Genomic DNA, 17,693 nt, shown 5'->3' with positions numbered 1-17,693 from the left:
CATAGAAAGCCTGTTAAATCCGAGAGTAAGGGGTTCTGTTACTCTACAACCTGGGCTCAAACAGGACATTAATAATTTTGAACGAGTATGTTGCAGAAATTTAGAACAAGTAAAGCATTTGATTTCTGAAAACATGGGATGTTACTACATGCCCCCCGGGCCACCCCCCTATATCCGCCACGGAGACTGATAATGAGCTAGTAAATGGTAGACAACTTTTTCTTTTTTAAATTGTTTAACTCTAAATATCTGCGATTAAATATTGCCTAAGATCATTGACAACTTTTTTAAAATAGGAAATCGACGACGTTTCTACTTTCACGGAACGTCCTTGTTAAGTCAAGTTTGAAAGTTAAACATGACGAAATGTGCAAGCACTAAAAATGAAGTAAGTGAGTAAGTAAGCTGTAAGTAAAGCCTTTATTTAGGGATTTAAGCTTTGCAGCTTATGGGGTCGTGTAAAAATAGATGAGTGAAAAGATAGTTACATAGGCAATAATTATAAAATAAGGCTTAAAACCTACCTAAATGTACGAAGGTAAAATAAATATCTACAATGTGAGGTCCAATCTAATTGATATTCATATTTACGTACAATAGCTGACAATATATAGAGGTTTAACAAAGAGCTGTGAAATACAAAATATGTTACTCGTTAAACAAAGAGTTTCGCAAGTATGGAGTTCGTCTGCGCGCGTATTCAAATTCGTCAATCTTGTGGCAAAAACCGATTAAAGGGTAGCGTTAATCTTACGTTTAAGATAGTCAACTGCCTTCTAACAGCATTGGCAGATCGGTTTGAACCCTAAAAAAGCTCAAAGAAAAACGTTCGTCTCACCGTCTCGCAAAGTCTCTCATTTACCATTCACGGATTCCCATTCACCACCCTTATTATATATTGTTGTATCTTCAATCGATCCATTAGAATGGGCTTGCACGTTTTCGGGATTTGAGGAAAAATGAAATTCTGCAAGTAAGGATCTAAAAATGGGAAGATTTATGGTGAAAAAGTCAGTGGTTACCGTTCTACCTTCAGTTTAACAAATGTGTCACTTCATTTTACATCATGGCATTCTGATTAGTTTGACCTAATATTTTAAATAGATGCATTGCTCATCGCTGACAAACTCTACCTCAATTAGTCTTGACTACCACGTCAAAAAATGCACTAATGTAATGGTTACTAACGGTACAAATGTGTTCAAGGAAAACTACAAAACACGGCCGAATGAGATCCCAAACGAGCCTAATCGGACCCTTAATTGGGCCGACTAGTAGCTCTCGTAAGGTCTCACATAAATGGCTTGATACCCTTTAAGAATACAATAGAACGAACAACAGAAACAATGCCCCAAACAATAACTGATTACTTAGGAGACCCGCTACCGGGCTGCTACCTATACTAATTAGATTTCTGGCGAGTCTCCGCTGACCCGAGCCGACCTCATCATCACTTTCCCGCGTGTTTCAGTTTTGACCGGTGGTTTTACAGCTGCAAGTTTTTAACATTTTATCGGCTGTTTTCTTCTGCGTTGTGTTTTCCAAGCTGTCCAGTGTTGCCAATAGTACAATTCTGGAAGATTGGGCAAATACAATCATAACTACAGTATATTTTAAGAAATTACGTATTACTAAACACTAGCACAGAGGAATGATCCCGGCTGCGAATGGAGTCGATGCTGATTGTTTGGAGGGCGATAAAAAAGAAAGCAGAGTTTACAAAGTTGTCCTGACAGGAGGTTTGTTCAATTAACTAGCTTAGGTTAAGATTCAGTGAGAAGAAAATAAATTACAAGGTTTTAGAAGCTTCTATTTCCTCGTCTCGTAATAATTTGAGGCTCGGTCGAAGGTCATGTTTTTAAAAGTAAAGACCTCAATTTAGAGTTGTTCATTGTTATTCGAAGCCAATGCGCTTGTTTGTGTGCTTCATTATGCACCCAAGGCAGTCTTCTAAACACCAAAGTCTGTTCAGAATGTTTATCTTTTAACAGCTTTTTTGAGGCATTGTTGCGATAGTGCACAGTGCTTACGTACACTGCTATTCGAATAAATATTCATGTTCAATTTTTGAGCAAATTATGCACCTGCCTTTATAATTGCCCTGTTTTCGCATCGTTATGTCTCTCTCCAGTGATGAGGAATCTCGAGGGTTAAGGACCCCTGGTTGGCATTTTCTTTCACAACCTATGCCCATTAATCCTCAATCTTCAATATCCCCTAACCAGGGACAACGAGTTGTCTTGCAAAGTTTTGTTGGTCCTGTGGTATTTAGTTGTCAAGTAGATGGTTAAATAGAATAAAGCCTAGTTCAAACAAACAACATGACAACAGAAGAAGGAAGTTATGTGGTTATGTTAGCAGTCTGAACATCCTGACAAATGATATGATAGCAACGTGACATCATGAACAAAATGACACAGGGAAAAAAAACTGATCTTCCCTGGTGTCTTAATGTTAATGTTCACATAACTGACATAAGTGATTACCGGTATGTCATCATGTCGCTAGTGTCGAACAGGCCTTTCATAGATATTGTGGCTCCATTAGGAGTTTTCAGGAAACAAAAAAAAAACAACAACAACAACAACAACAGAACACATTAAAATATTGGGGGGGAGGGGGGAAGAAATGAGGATATGGGACATTTGGATCAGATAAAACAGGAAGTCAAGTAGGAAAACTGTTAATTTTTGGAATTTGAATTAATGGGCTACAGGATATTTTGGCCACCAATGAAGAGGAATCAGGATACTCAGATTAACCCCCCCCCCCCCTGCCTTTAATGGGATCTCCACCTTGTCACAAGTGATGTACCATTAAATTCTCAGAAGTAGCACAAGATGAATATAAGACAGTCAGTAAGAAGAATTAACATTGTGACCTTGGGAATAAATAGTTTATGTACCTCCTATTTTTAAGGTCCCTGTGCAGGGAAGACAACAGTGCAAGCAATGATGTCAACTTTCTTTGAAAATCTTGGTTGGAAGGTAAATATTGTCTTGTTAATAAAGTTAATGAGGATGGTTTTGTGACTTTGTGTAACTGCTTACAGTTTTCATGTTTAAGATGACCATCATTAGGGTTATCCTTGTTCTGTACTAGGAAAAAACTTTTCTTTTTTTATTCAAGTCAAATCAGTATTTCTGAGACTCCATATGTTTAATGGATCACCCACGGTGCTGAAATATTTCACCTCTTTACAAACCAGGGAAGAAATGGTTTATTTGTCATTACAGGTTTACAGAGTACCTGAAGCAGCCACAGTATTACTGAGGTAATGTTCAGTTTCCAGAACTATTTTTCATTACAGTCAGTGGAACTGGCCTCTACTAATAGCCATTCTTCCTAGTACTAATGCCAGCTCTGTGTTTGGCCAAGAATTATTGTCTTCCCATCAGTGTACAGATCCACACATATAACTGTTATTGAAACCATGCTACATCTCCCATCTTTCTAAAGCAGTCAGTAACTTCTGGGGTGGGGCCAGAATGGCCATTGTAATGCTTCTGTTTTCAAAATGTCAGTGATTAAAGGTATGCCGTTTATGTTTTATCTTGGCAGTGGTGGTGTGAAGTTCACAGATCTTGATGACCAAGAAGGTGTGGTGTAAACTTTTAAGCCTTATATTTTGAAGGTTGCCTAACATTGAAAAGATAATTTTTCTCTTGCTTGTTTTCTATTTCCAGTTTACACATTTCAGGAAAATCTTATAAGGACCTTGCTGCAGTTAGAGCAGACTTTTTTTGACTTAGCTGCAACATCTAAGAGGGACACAATAGTGATAAGTGACAGAGGGGCTATGGATCCATCATCATGTAAGTCATATGAACTACCACCTTTATTACCTTCAGTTCTAAAGTTCTGAGATTATTATAAGACAGTCATAAAAAAGAATCATTTTTTGATTTATTTTTGAATAAATTTTCAGACATGAGTGCAGCTCAGTGGGAAGAACTTCTTAAAAATAACAAGTGGAACAATGTGTCATTACGAGATGCACGCTATGATCAAGTGATTCATCTGGTAAGTGAAAAGAGTTTCATTGATCAGTTTGCCTTCATGTAGTCTGAGCCTGAGAAGGTCACTACTCCTCAGGAAAAAAATTCTAGTTTGCAGTAGATGAGATTCTCTGAAATTCACACCCCCCCTGCTGCTCCACTTAAGAAAATACATAATTCTGAATTTAAAATTTGAACTTGACTGTGGCTGTAGTAAACTTACATCAGTCTTAGCTTCATGATGTCTACTTAGAACTACTTTTTCATATGGGGACATCTGACGTTGAATTAAAACATTCCTTTGTGGTAATGACCTATTGTAATTACATCTGTTATTATGGCATAGTTTCTGATCAGTCTTGAATTTTCATGGACAGGTAATACGAAGTCCATAAGACTGCTCAGTCAGATCAGTCGCACCTTGTTAGAGGTGCATTCTGGAATGATTCTTTCTCAAGCACACTACTCAACTTCCATCCATTTTGAGAGGTCCAGTCAGGATGATAGCCGGACTCCTAAATGACTTAAAATTGAGCAAAAGGATATTAATGACCACACAACATTCTTTTCACTGGCAAACCTGACTAATGCAGGAAAATAAATTATAACCATAGGTATCAGCTGCCCTAGGAGCAGAAGAGTTTTACACAACAGCAAACAACATAGCACGGAAAGAACCAATAGAACTGGCTATAGAGCTAGACATAAAAGCACAGCAGGTCAGAGTTTCACACATTAAATGAAGTTATTTTCAGATCTTTCGAATTTTGGATGATTAATTATTCATTTGAACTAACATTAAAGGGGTGCAAGGAAAAAGACCCTAAGAGACATCTGATAGACTGCAAGATTCTCCTTGCAAATTGCTTTTCACTTCTACAAATAAAAGAGGAGAAGTTTACATGATATCAAGATTCACTCGGGACTCTTTTCCACACATGCCTTCATTTGATAGGTATTTAGCCACAAATTGGCTCAAGTCAATATATGTAAGATACCGTATCTCACATTATATATCTATAATATCACTTTCGGTGACAAGTGATGTTTAGCTCTTGCTTATGTAGCTTTATAAATTAAAGCTGAGGGTATAAAACAATGCAAGTTTTTTTCAATTCAACACCTGTTGACTCAAGTGTCTCATGCCCGGCACTAAAGCTGAACAAGCCCTCAGTACACATCAGCTCCTTTGATCTTTTTTATCCATACTAACTTAACTATGCAGTTAAACAACAAATGAGGTCTTATCTGAGCTAACTTGTTTTTTCTTGGCAGGCATGGGTAGGACACCCTTATGTAGAGGTGATTGACAACTCTACAGACTTTAATAACAAAGTGCGACGTGCGATTGATGTAAGAATGCAAACAAAATTCACAGCTATTAATGTCATAATAATCACTTCTGATCAGTATTTACTACATGTTTGCTATGGATTTAATCTTTTCAAATCCATCATGCTGCAATAGCCAGATAAGATTCAGTTGGCTGCAGGCAAGATGAGAAATTCCAGCCACTCCCACTACCAAACAGATTTGCTGTTCTTGCACACTCACACTGCAAAAGAATAAAGTTTCTCATACTTTTGTTTGTTCAGGCTGTTTGTAACAAAATGGGTCTTTACACTGGTGATCGACTATCACCAGAGAGTATCAAGCGCAAGTTCCTAATATCTTGTCTTCCAGATATAAAGGTAAATATTTCCTTCCTTAATATGTACAGTGTAGTGTAGTGTCATCAAAATTTCAAGAGGTTACCATCTGTGGCCACATTTTGCCCACGTTTTACAATTTTGATACATTTTTACTATTTTCCTTGAAAGAATTTAATTGTTAAATAATCAAGACCTCATTCTCCATGTGACTTGAATTTTGTAGAAGCCGAAATCATTATTTTGTGCACTTTTTAATTTCTCTGTAGTTGTTTCCTACCTTTCAAGACTTTGATGTGGTACATGATTACCTCGCAACTTCAAACCCCAAAAAACAAGCACGTCTGAGAAGGAGAGGACAAAATGGCAAGTTGGGTTTTTATTCTCAATGAATTATTTCAGTCCTTTTTCCTGTCAGAGGGAAACACAGCAACCTTAGGGCTAGTGTACCGGATCCCAGATATAGATTTGTGGGGTTCAAGGTTAGTGTTTTGTTCACCAAGGTTACAAGGTTAGTATGTTGAAAAATGTTGAAGAAAGGGTATAATCACCTGCAATGGACAAATAAAAGTTTGAAAGGGGAATACACTTCCTGCACTTCATGTTCCAGAAACTGGAGTTGAAAAACAGCCTGTCAAGGAACCATTAAACCATCCAGAGTCTTCTTTGAACAATAACTGTTTTTCAGGAACCTAATGCAGTAGATTTGTAGATGTGATGAAAGCTGTGATAACAGTGTTTCTACTTCTTTTAGGTCGCTATACCTATATGCATACTTTACGAGAAGAAACCAAGGTCAATGGCCAAGTTGTGGAAGTCAGAACTAATTTGTTGGAGAAAGACTATGAGGTACAAATAGATAAATATTCCTTATCTAAATATTTCTTATCTTCTTTATTTTGATATTTCTTCACTTCTATGTAATGTTTATTTTTAAAGCATGAGTTGAATTTCTCTTTAGATGTTGTACTCGACCCAGCTAGATCACAATCGTCAATCTGTGTACAAGACCAGAAGATGCTTTTTGTGGAAAAATCACTACTTCCAACTTGACATCTACAATGAACCTTGTCATCCAAGGTATGTTAGTTTTATTAGACTGGACAGGTCATATAAATTTAGTTAAACAGTGGTCAAGTTTGACATTCTCTAGCTAATAATGTGATGATTGGACTGCAAAATGTATGTAAAATTACCTGATAGTTGTGGGAGATGTGTGGACCAAATGGTTACCAAACAGACCATTTTTTAGTTGCCTTTTACGTCTGTGTCAAAACAAGTCTTTGTGCAAAACCATTCATATAAAAAGGTGTTCTGCCTGTAGGTTTATTTTCATGCAAATCAAACTCATTTCCATATGAAAGGTTTTGCACGAGGACTCATTTTAAACAGAGGCTCAAGGTAACTCAGAAATGGCCTATTCTTATATTTTATCAAAATGCACTGAACCCTAGCTATAGGTCACAAGATCTAATAGTTTAATTCTCCCAACAGTTTCTATACGAAATGTGTGGAGCTAAGTAAAGAGAAGTTGTTTGTCGAGGATGGAGTTGTACTAATGATTGTCTGATATGTATCCCTTAGGTGTAAAGGTCTCTTAATTCTTGAAACCTACACCACAAAATTTGGAGATGACCTGGAGAGGCCTGATTTCCTGGACATTGCAAAAGAAGTTACAGGAGATCCATTGTACTCTATGTTTCACTTATCACTTAAAGAATAATGGGTGTCTATGCACTAGCAGTGGTTAACTAACCCAATGCGTGGTCATTTTAATGTATATTTTGGGAGAGACAGGTACCTATCATACTGTAAAATTCTGATAAGGTCTGTGCTTTTGTTTAAAGACTTTCTTGGTGGGTTAATTTTAAAGTGGGCGAATTATTTGGGGGACAAGGCTTTTTATTGGAAGAAATTCTCCATCTCAAAAAATAGGTTGAAATCTGAGACTGACACATCTGAGACTTCTCTACAATCGTGAGATGAAATCAAATGCTGTTATGATGTAAGATACAAAACAGCCTCAACTGTAATGGGATGTAAGGTAATTGGAAGAAATTTTAGTTGAGTTATCTTAGCTTTTGATTTAACTTAACTTAACAGAAGCTTCTTTTGCAATGGGCTAATGTTCAGCATGGCTTTCTATTGGAATTTTACAGTGTGCCTTGGTCTCTCTCTTCTTCTCGCCCCCTGGAGCAAGAGAGAGGGTACGAGAAAGATAGACTCCAGGATAGAGGTTGTGTGGCTGTTAAAAGTAATGTGTGAACTGTGTTATACTACGTAAATGTGTAAATCATCCTGGAGTGAAATAGTGTTAACTACACTAAGACATCCCTCTAGTTATTTCAGTAAGCAATCAGTCTTAAAATTTTGCTGATAAAGAAAATCCCTTCCAGCTGCTATCCATTCTTATTTTGTTACAGCCGGAACATTACAAGTTGCATAACAGTAGTGAAATGCTTTGCGCACAATGCCAGATTTATTATAGGTACTTTAAGTCTTCTTCTACTGGTGATTTTTAAACTTGCTTTACCCTTGTTTGTTTGTAAAATGTGGCCCTCAGTCGAGTGAAAACCGGAATTAATTCATTGCCTTAATCATATTAATATCATGAATTACTTGTTTTAAATTTAGTTCAATGGAGTGCCAGTAATATTCGGCAAAATATTATTTATGAAGACAAAAATTTAAACTCTTTTCACAGAATTTAAAATTTACTTGTAATTTGTCTTTTTTTATATTTGTACATTTTCACTTCTATAAAATTGTACAAATTCAGCAATAATTTATTAGTTTCTGACTGACGTATCACTAGATGTAAAAAATCATACAGTCAGACTTTTACCAAACAGAACAGTTAAGTTGAACATATTTTCTGAAACAATCAAAAGTACATTAAGGAGGATAATATTGATTTGCAAGGAATCTTGGTCAGATGCTGCAATTATAGTGATTTCCTGGAGTTATTAGCTAGGCCACTGTAAAACCATAAAATGTATCATTTTTCCTTGTCAAAACTATTATGTAATGTTCTGGTGGAAGAATATTATTGTTAGAACTGATTTTTAAATGAAGCAAATTCTTTTTACATGTAAGTGGTGTTAACAGTCCCTGACCTTACAACCATAATGTTATTATTATCTAGTACAGACTGCTAAGCTCCTGAAGGTGATATGTAAAATTCCTTGTAGCAGGATCTCCCAACTGTACACACTTGTCCAAAACAAAATTTTTACCTGTAGTTAAAATGTTTACTAAGTAGGGGATGGACCAGGAGACAGTGTAAGGAGATGGTAGGAGGCAAAGTGGCAGCAACGACAACAAAAATTTAGAAGAATAAAAATTATTGAATAAAAAGGCCAATCTGCCAGTGTCCTGCTCCACACCTGAACTTTTCAAACGATTTATCTCAAACAAATTCATTGTTTAATAACAGAAATCAAGAAACAGAGTTTTAAGAAAAGAGGGAGAAAACAACATTTTTGAACAGAATATTCCTTCTAAATAATGACAGGCCCTAAAGACAGAAATGAAGGTTTTATTTCTTAAAGAAGGATGGAGAATCGTCTGTTATCTTTAAAATTAATGCAAGAATCAAACAATACTCATGGGGGACTCCCATATGAAAGGGTTGGGAATGGTTGTTATCGCACACAAGGGTAAACTTTGCAGATTTGGGTATCAGTTAGGGGCTCCAGGGAGGACAGCAGATAATTAATTAATTAAAACCGTTGGGGTATATTTTAGACTTGCAAAGAAACAGTCACCCTGTTGCTGGACTGGACTGATCAAGCACAACTTTTTTTAGAATACGGTCAAAGCTCTCATAAGCGACCACCTCAGACAATTCGAAAAAGTGGTCGTAATTAGAGCTGGTTGCTTTCAAGAATGAGCTAATAGAGGGTGTTCACTTACAAGAGGTTCAGAAACTCCTTAATAATTCATGTCTTGACATTTGATATAGACAAGGCTAAACTGTACTGTACATGGTCTTTATCAACGAACCATTAGCACAGTGTTCAGTTTCATTAATGTGTTGATTTATGTGTAAAAGGACGAGTGGCTGCTTACAAGAGCAGAAAACACAACCCTACATTTAGTTTTAAAAAGTGCAAAGAATTGCAGAAATTAGAATAAAAAGAACTGTTGAGCCTCTACATTATGCAAGAGAAATTTGAAAACAGCGTTCAACTCTGAAAACTCATCAAATCTTTTCCATCCACACTATGCTGGAGAAATCGAAAACTTAACAATCACCGGTCATTTTGTATTTGTGTTTAAGGAAAACTGAGGCAGGAAAATCACAGAACTATTGCGACATCGTTTTCGAAAAAGCTTGGTTTGTTCACACTAAAACAAAGCCTGCATTTTCAATTCCTCTGGTTTGATGAACTTTTTCAAAAAAGCTCCATTTTTGTGAAAAATTGGTGTGGATGGCAGGCCCATCCATAGAAATAAAGCTTTGTTTTAAATTTCTCTGGCGTAGAGTTGAGGGATACTATGTCCGAGTGTGGATAACATACTCATCTACTCCTTGGAAAGATCATTTAATCAAACCCTTCAAACAGCTCACAAATGCCTCAAATATTAACATCAAAAATATTCCAGTACAGGTATTTTTAACTCTCTTCTCAGCAACTAGTAATGCCGGGAAACACTTACACATTTGAAATATTACATGCTCCACTATTAAAATACTGTGATCACCTCAACCAGCAAGTGTTTGTTGGCAGTCAGGAACTAACGCAGAATATTAACACCATGTGGAGTAGACTAGAAATCAAACAGTTTTATGTGCTAAAGTATACTGTGCCAAAGGTTTCAAAATTCTGCCATTTCTTTTCAAGGGGGCTGTTTTATATACTAGAGTAGTAGACAAATCTAGCTTTCTACCATAATTATCACAACCAAAACGTTTCTATAAAAGCAAATTTATTTTAACTGCAAAATTCACAAATTACACTGTTTTCTATCTTTACAAGTTAGCAGTTGTCCATAGCATGAACCTTCACAACCTGAAAGGTAATCAGAACAATCTTGAAACTTTGAAATTTTAATTATATATGGACATAAAGAACAAGATCAAGAGTACTCAACCAACAAACCTTTTGACACCACTACTGTCCTGGAGCTGACAGACTCTTGTCCATGAACCTTCTTTTAACAAAACACATCCACCACTGAAAGAGATTCAGATTAGTATTACAATCTACATTACTGTAAGGTCAACACCTCCCTAAAGACATTGCTGTCTTGCTGGTCTTTGTTGTATTTCGCTTGTTTCCCTGTAAATCAACTCTCGTTTTACAGCAGACCCATTCCTGAGGATGTTGGACTTAGAGAGAGGTTACTGTCATTTAGTAAAGTGTTACCCTATTTTAAAATGCTGAGGATTGCAGGGCTCGAAAAAAGTGCCGTCTGGTCATCCTTCACAAGCCCTGAATTGGAGGAACTGGTGACTAGAAGTAATGCTGCCCCACCACCCAAACCAAGCCAGGGCTTGAACCCAGGCCTCTTGATCCAAACTACATCAGTGTGCCTGATTTCCAATACATGTCATTGGATGATCAAGTATTGTGAGGAAAATCATATGTTACAAGTACTGCTTAGTACATGTACCTTGGATGGCTTGTCTGTTTGAGGATCAAACACAGCTTCAATAATTCTCTGGCCAAGTTCTTGTCGTAACTGAGTCAGGTAGCCTCTCATAGTGTCTATTAAATCAAAGGACAGGCATGAAATGTTAGTGTAAACAGCATACATTTCTGACCCAAAAAAGTCCTTGGGACACAAATTTCACTCCCCCCCTCCAAAAAAAGTCCTTTGAACCTTCAAGTCAATACAATAGCAGAGATCCACCAAGCGGAGCCCCATACTCATATAGGAAAGAAAAGGAGATCATGAGTTGACTTCCTCATGGTTATCATGGGTAGCAGTATTGCTTGTGGGCGCGTACACTTGATGACGACGGAGTCGCGCAACATGGCGGTCATAATCCAAATAATAGGTTGACAGAGAGACATGCAGCCTTGGTTTACTGTGTACTTCTTTGATGATGGACATCCATGCTATGATCAATTGACACCTGTTAAAACAAGGTATCTGCTGACCAGTATCACATGACCATATCGTGGGCTCAAGTTTACAGCTCATCGAGGTTATGTGTTTTTTTGAGTTGACTGCTGACCAAATGCTGGTTTTTGATGGAATTCCGGGCTCATCTCAGGTTAACTTGTTGAAAACAGGGCAGGATTGTTCCGAAGTCAGTTAACACTAACCCAGGATTAAAAGTTAACCAAATTATAACTTTTTCTTATATACAAATGTTTTTTTGCTGCTTTGTTTTGTGTATATAGTGATTATTAAAACTCAAAACAGAGGGCCAAACAATAGAAAGAAAACCTCAACGCAAAGTTACAAAACTCAAATCAAAATTTTACCTCTTCCTGGGTTTGCTTAATTTGGCTATGAACAACCCGGCCCAGGAGCTATGCTTTTAGGCTGGCCTAAATCTATGTCTTACCAAAAACTGCCGCTTGTAAGCCCTGGGTTTATACAACTTCATAAGGGGTTTTAGGTGGGCTTATAAACAGAGGGGCTTATATCCAAGGGGGGTATAACTGGAATAAAAAACCATTTCGAAACAAGCTATAGCTGCACATGTTGATTGAAATAGGTTTTTCATTTACTGGTAATGCTTAAACATAATAAAACGAATTCAAAACAAGGAAAGTTAGAGGGGGCTTATATCCAGAGGGGCTTATAATAACCGGATCTATTTTTTTTTTTTAGTTTAATACAGGTAGATGGACCTATAACCAGGAGGGTGGCTTATAAACAGCAATTTACGGTATTCTACTTGAGTATCCCCACCCCACCCCACCCCATCCCAGGCATGTGCATATTGCCATGTGGAGTGAAAAAAACATTACTTGAGTAGCCACGGCCTTTAAATGCTGACAAAGAAAATAATGTTAACAAGTTCATATATGAACTCAGTTAAATGGCCTTGCTCTCCATGAGTTCTCGTAGCTCAGTGGATAGAGCACCCGCCCGGTGTTCGGGAGGTCATGGGTTCGATTCCTGTCGGGGACTCAGAATTTTTCTTTGTCCCACGCTCGTGTCATGTTGATTAATTCACCCTTACATTTCATTACCGAGCTTAAAATTCACCATCTTTATTAACTTATCAAGGGATTACATTAGTTCACCTGCTTCTGACTTAGTAGATGGTTTTTGGTACATGGCATTCAGCGGAAAGCCACTGTCTCCTGGAAGGGAAAAATTGGCAAGTGCTAATGTCGCCATCTCTTTTTTACCTTCCACTTTTGATTGACACTAGAACAAAACAAATGACTTTGTTAGACGAAGGCCTAGAAATCTGACTGAAGTTAAAAAAACTGTTCCTGTAACATCTTTAACTTATCCCAAGCACAACACTTCAATTTTTCCAACAAGTCAAGATACAAAATAAGACATGCTCAGGCCTGTCATTTCCCATGTTCTCAGCCAGGCCTTTTAGAAGACAGCTCGTATACATCTCTGGTCTATGAATTTCCAGTAACCCTGTTTATGACTCTTATTTTATGATTTATTTTAAAGCACTACTACAAGCAGCAGTATAGGCTGATATTAAATAGACTTTTGCTCCACTGTCATCATGACAAATTTCTGAATGTTTAATTATTACACAATACATGCCTCTTTTCCATTGAACACATCTTGTTGCAACATATATCATATTAAGGCTTAGAGGTATCAGCTCACCTTCTGAAGCTTCTTCAAACATTCTGAGATATAAAGCGTCAGGTAAATCAAAACACGATCTGCATCAGACTATGAAATATAACCAACATTAATAATATTAGGTCTTACTTTCCTGAACACTGCTGTCAACTGATGTCAATTACTAACTTCACTGTTTCCTGGCAAAGCAACCCTTCAAAAAGAGTCACACTTCCACTAGGCTACCAAGACTTTTAAAAACGACACTCTTGAAAACCACTGCTCTTGATAACTAACTTAAGCTATTTCAGTTCAGATGTACTGGCAATTATTTAGAAACAATAAAATAAAGTCATTATTTTTTACAGAGCTCTGTATAATGTCTTCCACTGGTCATTACTTGTTGAGTACAGAAGTCAACAGACCATCAATCACACACTTTACAGTATGGAATTTTTGCAAGGCAACACCAGACTTCTCTAAAGTGGGAAAATATGAAAAGAATATGACACAGAGGGAGGAGCTGCAGTCATTTCACCCGAAAGCCAGTTTGCCCAAAGCCAGTTCACTCAGACTGACAGTCGGTTCATCCAGTCTGTTTTCTCCATGGTCAATGGATTAACAAACGAGAAATAAAAATGCTTTGTGTAATTTGTTTTATTTTGTCAACAGTGTTGTCTTTGTAGTGCAGTTAGCTTCTTTCACGTTCTTTGAAGAAAGAGAAATTTTGACCACATCTTGCTTTAAAGTTGCAGTCCGGGCACACTGACATCAGGGAACTGGCTATCAGGTGAAACAACTGGTTTATCAGGGGAAGATGTCCTCTTGTGTAATGTGTTTTGCTTGTTTTGATAATAATAAACAACTCAGCACTGTTTGATGCAGGACTACTTGTTTAGAAGGAATCATGCTATTCGAAATCATGAAGTCCTGTACTCCGTCCCTTGGCACTTAAATACAAATTACCGTTAACCTGACATCTAATTTCTGAAGTAGTAAGCTCAAGCTTGTGTCACCAAGTAAAGTATGTGTGCATGGTGAGGGTTGGAAATGTGTACACTGCCACATGCTTTATCATTATTAAAACCAGGCATTTAAAACATAACGGTTCAGTTTGATATAGAAGTACCTTGATTTCATAACTTTTGAAAAACACGTTGGCTTTGAAAAAGTAGATAGCTTCGTCGACAATATCGTTACCTCCAGCTGAAATTAATTACAAGACGTTCACCATTAAATTAGCTGGGAAGGCTTTAAACAAACAAACAAACTATACCAATGATCTGAGCCAAAAACGAGAAAATTGGTTTAAGCAGCACGTCAATAAACACGTAAGACTTAGCATTTTTACGGATTATACAGCGACAACTTAGCGTTGTACCTCCAGGCGGAGCTGGGCCTTTGAATTTCGTGTTGATGGGAAGAAGCGCCATCTTGCACAAGGAATTAGGCGCCGACAACGTCGAATGATACGCCTGCAAATGATACACGATGAACATTAAATACAGCAACAAACTTCTGTCCTTTGAGAACATACATTTCCTGCCAAAAAATAGACCTACCGGCATTGCAAAGGTAGAAATAAACTGAAATAACTCTCTCCTAGATGAAATCAAACCAAGAGGAAGTAAACCCACCTTATTCCTCATCCATATATGGAAGTGGCAGTTTTGTAGTACCCAGACCACTCAGATGTGGAGTGGCCGTTTCCAGTTGTTGGCATGGAAAGCTGTCATGGTGTGTTTCTTTTGTCTGTTGCACAGCAAAATATATGGTTTATTGCACAAACTATTTTTAAAACAGTTTTTATTTCTGCAAAGATTTTATTTTAATGTTTTACTTAGTTATCGACTAAAGACTGAACTGAAACAAGCCGTTTTCTTGTAATGTCCAGACCGGTGTCCAGGCTTCTGATCATGTTACGGCAATTGTTCCCGCCAAAATTGTAAAAGCGCGCGTTTCAAAACAGACGGACAACGCGAGCGAACGAAAAATACAGACCAACCAGAAATTATTTCTTAGAAATGCAGTCTTAAATTACTTGAATCCAAAGCCTTCCCGGCAAGAATTAAGTGTACAGAATGTATAAAAGCCGAATTTTTGGCACTCCACCTGAACCTGTCTTCAACATGAAGTCGGCTTGTTTACCACCAGATTTGTTAGAAGAAGCATTGTATGTTCTTGCTGCTGAAAACGAGAAAAGCATGAACGATGCCAATGGAATGCAAGGCTTTTTCAAAGGAGGAAGACCAGCAGGTAACTTGACGTACAAACGTGTTTTTTGTTGTAAATGAGCAAAGCAAGTTTACTATGCTCTTATATCTTGTTTTTTTTTTTGTTTTTTTTTTCAGAATATGTTTTTCTCTTGTGTGAAGAAATGGGCCTGCCAGCACAAACACGCTTTCTGGCACTTGAAATTTTTGACAGGCAAGTGAAAACTTGCTACAAAGTAGACTTAAAGATATTTTTTTAAAAAACGTGACATTGCCTCAATTTTTAGCTTGCCGTAAACTTTTCGACAACCAATTCTTCCCGTAGGTTTATGGCAAAGCACATCTGTGATCTTTATGAACTAATACGTTCAAATTCAGAGACAAACCTGCAGAGGAACTGGAAAGAGGTGGAAAACAGAATTAAAACACAGCTACCTCTTAGAGTCATGTCCTGTGTACAGCTTGCAAGCAAGCTAACTTCACATTATAAGGTAAAATCCAGTGCGTGTTTAAACCAGAAAGCGCTATAAAGAAATTTTAAATAAGCCTATAATATAAGCCTCTTATATGCTTTATGTCCTTTCAGCTGTTAAAAACTTTCCAAGTGGCAGACATTTTTATATTAAACAACATCTTTTGCAGAACATGGGTCTATATTTGCATTGCAATAATCAGAAGTAAATAGTAATAAAAACGGCCCCTTCCAGGCCGGCTGAGGAGAAATCTCCTCGACTAAATTTTGAAGCCTAACTAGTAACTGTAGTGTTCCAAATGGGGGATTTAAACTTAATTGTGTTTGTCACCTACAGGCAATAACACCAAGTAAAGGTCAAAGGTTTCTGAACTCCATCAGCCATTGTTATACACTTGGGAGTATAGTTAAGTCGGAGCTACGAATCTTACAGACTTTAGACTATCACATCTTAATCACGACACCCTTAACCTTTCTGGAAACTATTCTTGAGATACTTGGTAAGTGAAATATTTAAAATTTAATACTACAAATTATCTGAATCTTGTATTCATGTGAGCAGTTTGGAAGGAGAAAGTATCAACTTCAATCTGAGAAAATACACTCCTGAATTTATAACATAATTTGTCAAGCAAGCAGTGATTGACCGAATGACCAACGGACCAACTTATTATTACCAACATCAATTCATTGATTATTTTTCAAAACTAAGTTTTAGTATCATGCATTCTTGTTTTAATATGGTTAAAAGTTTAAAATAATCTTACTCATATTGCATTATTCATTTAGGACACAATGACCCACAAGCTCAAGTGAAGCTACTCCATGATGCCAGTGTGAAAGTCCTGGACATAGTCTACCTCAAGTTTGAGGAAATATACAGCAAGTTATGCATGGTTGCAACAGGAGAGAATTATTGTACAAAGGATGGAAGACAAAGCCTGTCTGTCCTAACCAGCGATCTCATGCTGCTTGCTGTGTCAGTCATTGGGGCTGCATCCTATATTGTGAATAAGGCAACTAGTGACATGGTAACTGATTGCATTATTTTATTACAGTGACAATCCAACACACCATGACACAAGAAGTTCAAATGTTATTTTCTGTTACAAGTATACCACAGACAGATCTAGGATTTTTCAAAGACATCAAAGGGGGTGGCTGATACCTTGGGGTTGAAGAATCAATGAGGCATGCCCCCAAAATGTTGCAATTTGAGAATTAGAAACTATTTTAAAACTGTTACAGCAGAAATACTAGCAAATATGCCACAATCTAGGAGTTACAATGAAGTACGAGTACAGAGAGTTTGCCTTTATTTCTGCCATAATATTCACCATCTTTTTCGTTTTTCTTTTTGGCTTCTCCAAAATGGGGGGTGGCTAGCCAACCAAGCCACCCCCCCCCCTTAGTCCACCCTTGTATACTGATTGTGGAAAGTTGGTTTAGTTAGAAGGTGACAGGTCTTTGCCAACCCTGTACTGTGTTCTTTGTAGTCAAGCTTTCTAGTAACCTAATGATGAATGTTTTCCCTGTTCTTTAGGTGGTTGAGCAACTTGGTCTCATCACTCAGATTCCAGTGGATGATGTTCTAGACTTCGCCACGATTATTATAGAGAATACACTGTAATCTCTA

The 17,693-nt window shown here is 37.3% G+C and overlaps 3 protein-coding genes across 3 annotated transcripts; 2 read left to right on the top strand and 1 right to left on the bottom strand.

The window, feature by feature from the left end:
* The first annotated feature begins 1,202 nt into the window (after positions 1-1,202).
* Positions 1,203-9,010, top strand: LOC145462820 (TRPL translocation defect protein 14-like). The gene is made up of 13 exons (XM_081446442.1): positions 1,203-1,739; positions 2,920-2,987; positions 3,237-3,274; positions 3,562-3,599; positions 3,687-3,815; positions 3,929-4,023; positions 4,613-4,717; positions 5,274-5,351; positions 5,594-5,689; positions 5,917-6,013; positions 6,402-6,496; positions 6,609-6,727; positions 7,232-9,010. Exons 1-13 carry the CDS (start codon positions 1,652-1,654, stop codon positions 7,368-7,370), a joined length of 1,185 nt encoding a protein of 394 aa, XP_081302568.1. The 5' UTR covers positions 1,203-1,651; the 3' UTR covers positions 7,371-9,010.
* Positions 9,011-10,562: 1,552 nt separating this feature from the next.
* On the bottom strand, positions 10,563-15,004 carry LOC145462821 (actin-related protein 2/3 complex subunit 3-A-like). Its single transcript, XM_081446443.1, has 8 exons — positions 14,935-15,004; positions 14,754-14,847; positions 14,502-14,578; positions 13,415-13,483; positions 12,859-12,985; positions 11,267-11,361; positions 10,753-10,827; positions 10,563-10,662 (listed from the first exon to the last, which is right to left on the bottom strand). Exons 1-7 carry the CDS (start codon positions 14,938-14,940, stop codon positions 10,765-10,767), a joined length of 531 nt encoding a protein of 176 aa, XP_081302569.1. The 5' UTR covers positions 14,941-15,004; the 3' UTR covers positions 10,563-10,662; positions 10,753-10,764.
* A 257-nt stretch (positions 15,005-15,261) lies between these two features.
* Positions 15,262-17,687, top strand: LOC145464178 (cyclin N-terminal domain-containing protein 1-like). Its single transcript, XM_081447985.1, has 6 exons — positions 15,262-15,628; positions 15,724-15,799; positions 15,911-16,076; positions 16,395-16,557; positions 16,847-17,088; positions 17,601-17,687. The coding sequence occupies exons 1-6, from the start codon at positions 15,454-15,456 to the stop codon at positions 17,685-17,687; spliced, it is 909 nt and encodes a 302-aa protein (XP_081304111.1). The 5' UTR covers positions 15,262-15,453.
* Positions 17,688-17,693: the final 6 nt, after the last annotated feature.

This window comes from Orbicella franksi, chromosome 12, assembly GCF_964199315.1.
Source record: "Orbicella franksi chromosome 12, jaOrbFran1.1, whole genome shotgun sequence".
NCBI lineage: Eukaryota > Metazoa > Cnidaria > Anthozoa > Scleractinia > Merulinidae > Orbicella > Orbicella franksi.
The sequence above is the reverse complement of the archived record's forward strand: the minus strand, read 5'-3'. Positions and strand labels throughout refer to the sequence as shown.

Bases quoted from the DNA above. Each gene is read 5' to 3' on its own strand.
- LOC145462820 (XM_081446442.1), top strand. From the start codon at position 1,652: ATGATCCCGGCTGCGAATGGAGTCGATGCTGATTGTTTGGAGGGCGAT. The intron at 4,024-4,612 runs GTAAGTGAAAAG...TTATAACCATAG, and splicing joins ATGATCAAGTGATTCATCTG to GTATCAGCTGCCCTAGGAGC. The intron at 5,690-5,916 runs GTAAATATTTCC...ATTTCTCTGTAG, and splicing joins CTTGTCTTCCAGATATAAAG to TTGTTTCCTACCTTTCAAGA.
- LOC145462821 (XM_081446443.1), bottom strand. The intron at 13,484-14,501 runs GTACTTCTATAT...TATATTTCATAG, and splicing joins TCAAAAGTTATGAAATCAAG to TCTGATGCAGATCGTGTTTT. The intron at 12,986-13,414 runs GTGAGCTGATAC...GTTTTGTTCTAG, and splicing joins GTTTGAAGAAGCTTCAGAAG to TGTCAATCAAAAGTGGAAGG.
- LOC145464178 (XM_081447985.1), top strand. From the start codon at position 15,454: ATGTATAAAAGCCGAATTTTTGGCACTCCACCTGAACCTGTCTTCAAC. The intron at 15,800-15,910 runs GCAAGTGAAAAC...TTCTTCCCGTAG, and splicing joins GCACTTGAAATTTTTGACAG to GTTTATGGCAAAGCACATCT. The intron at 17,089-17,600 runs GTAACTGATTGC...CCTGTTCTTTAG, and splicing joins ATAAGGCAACTAGTGACATG to GTGGTTGAGCAACTTGGTCT.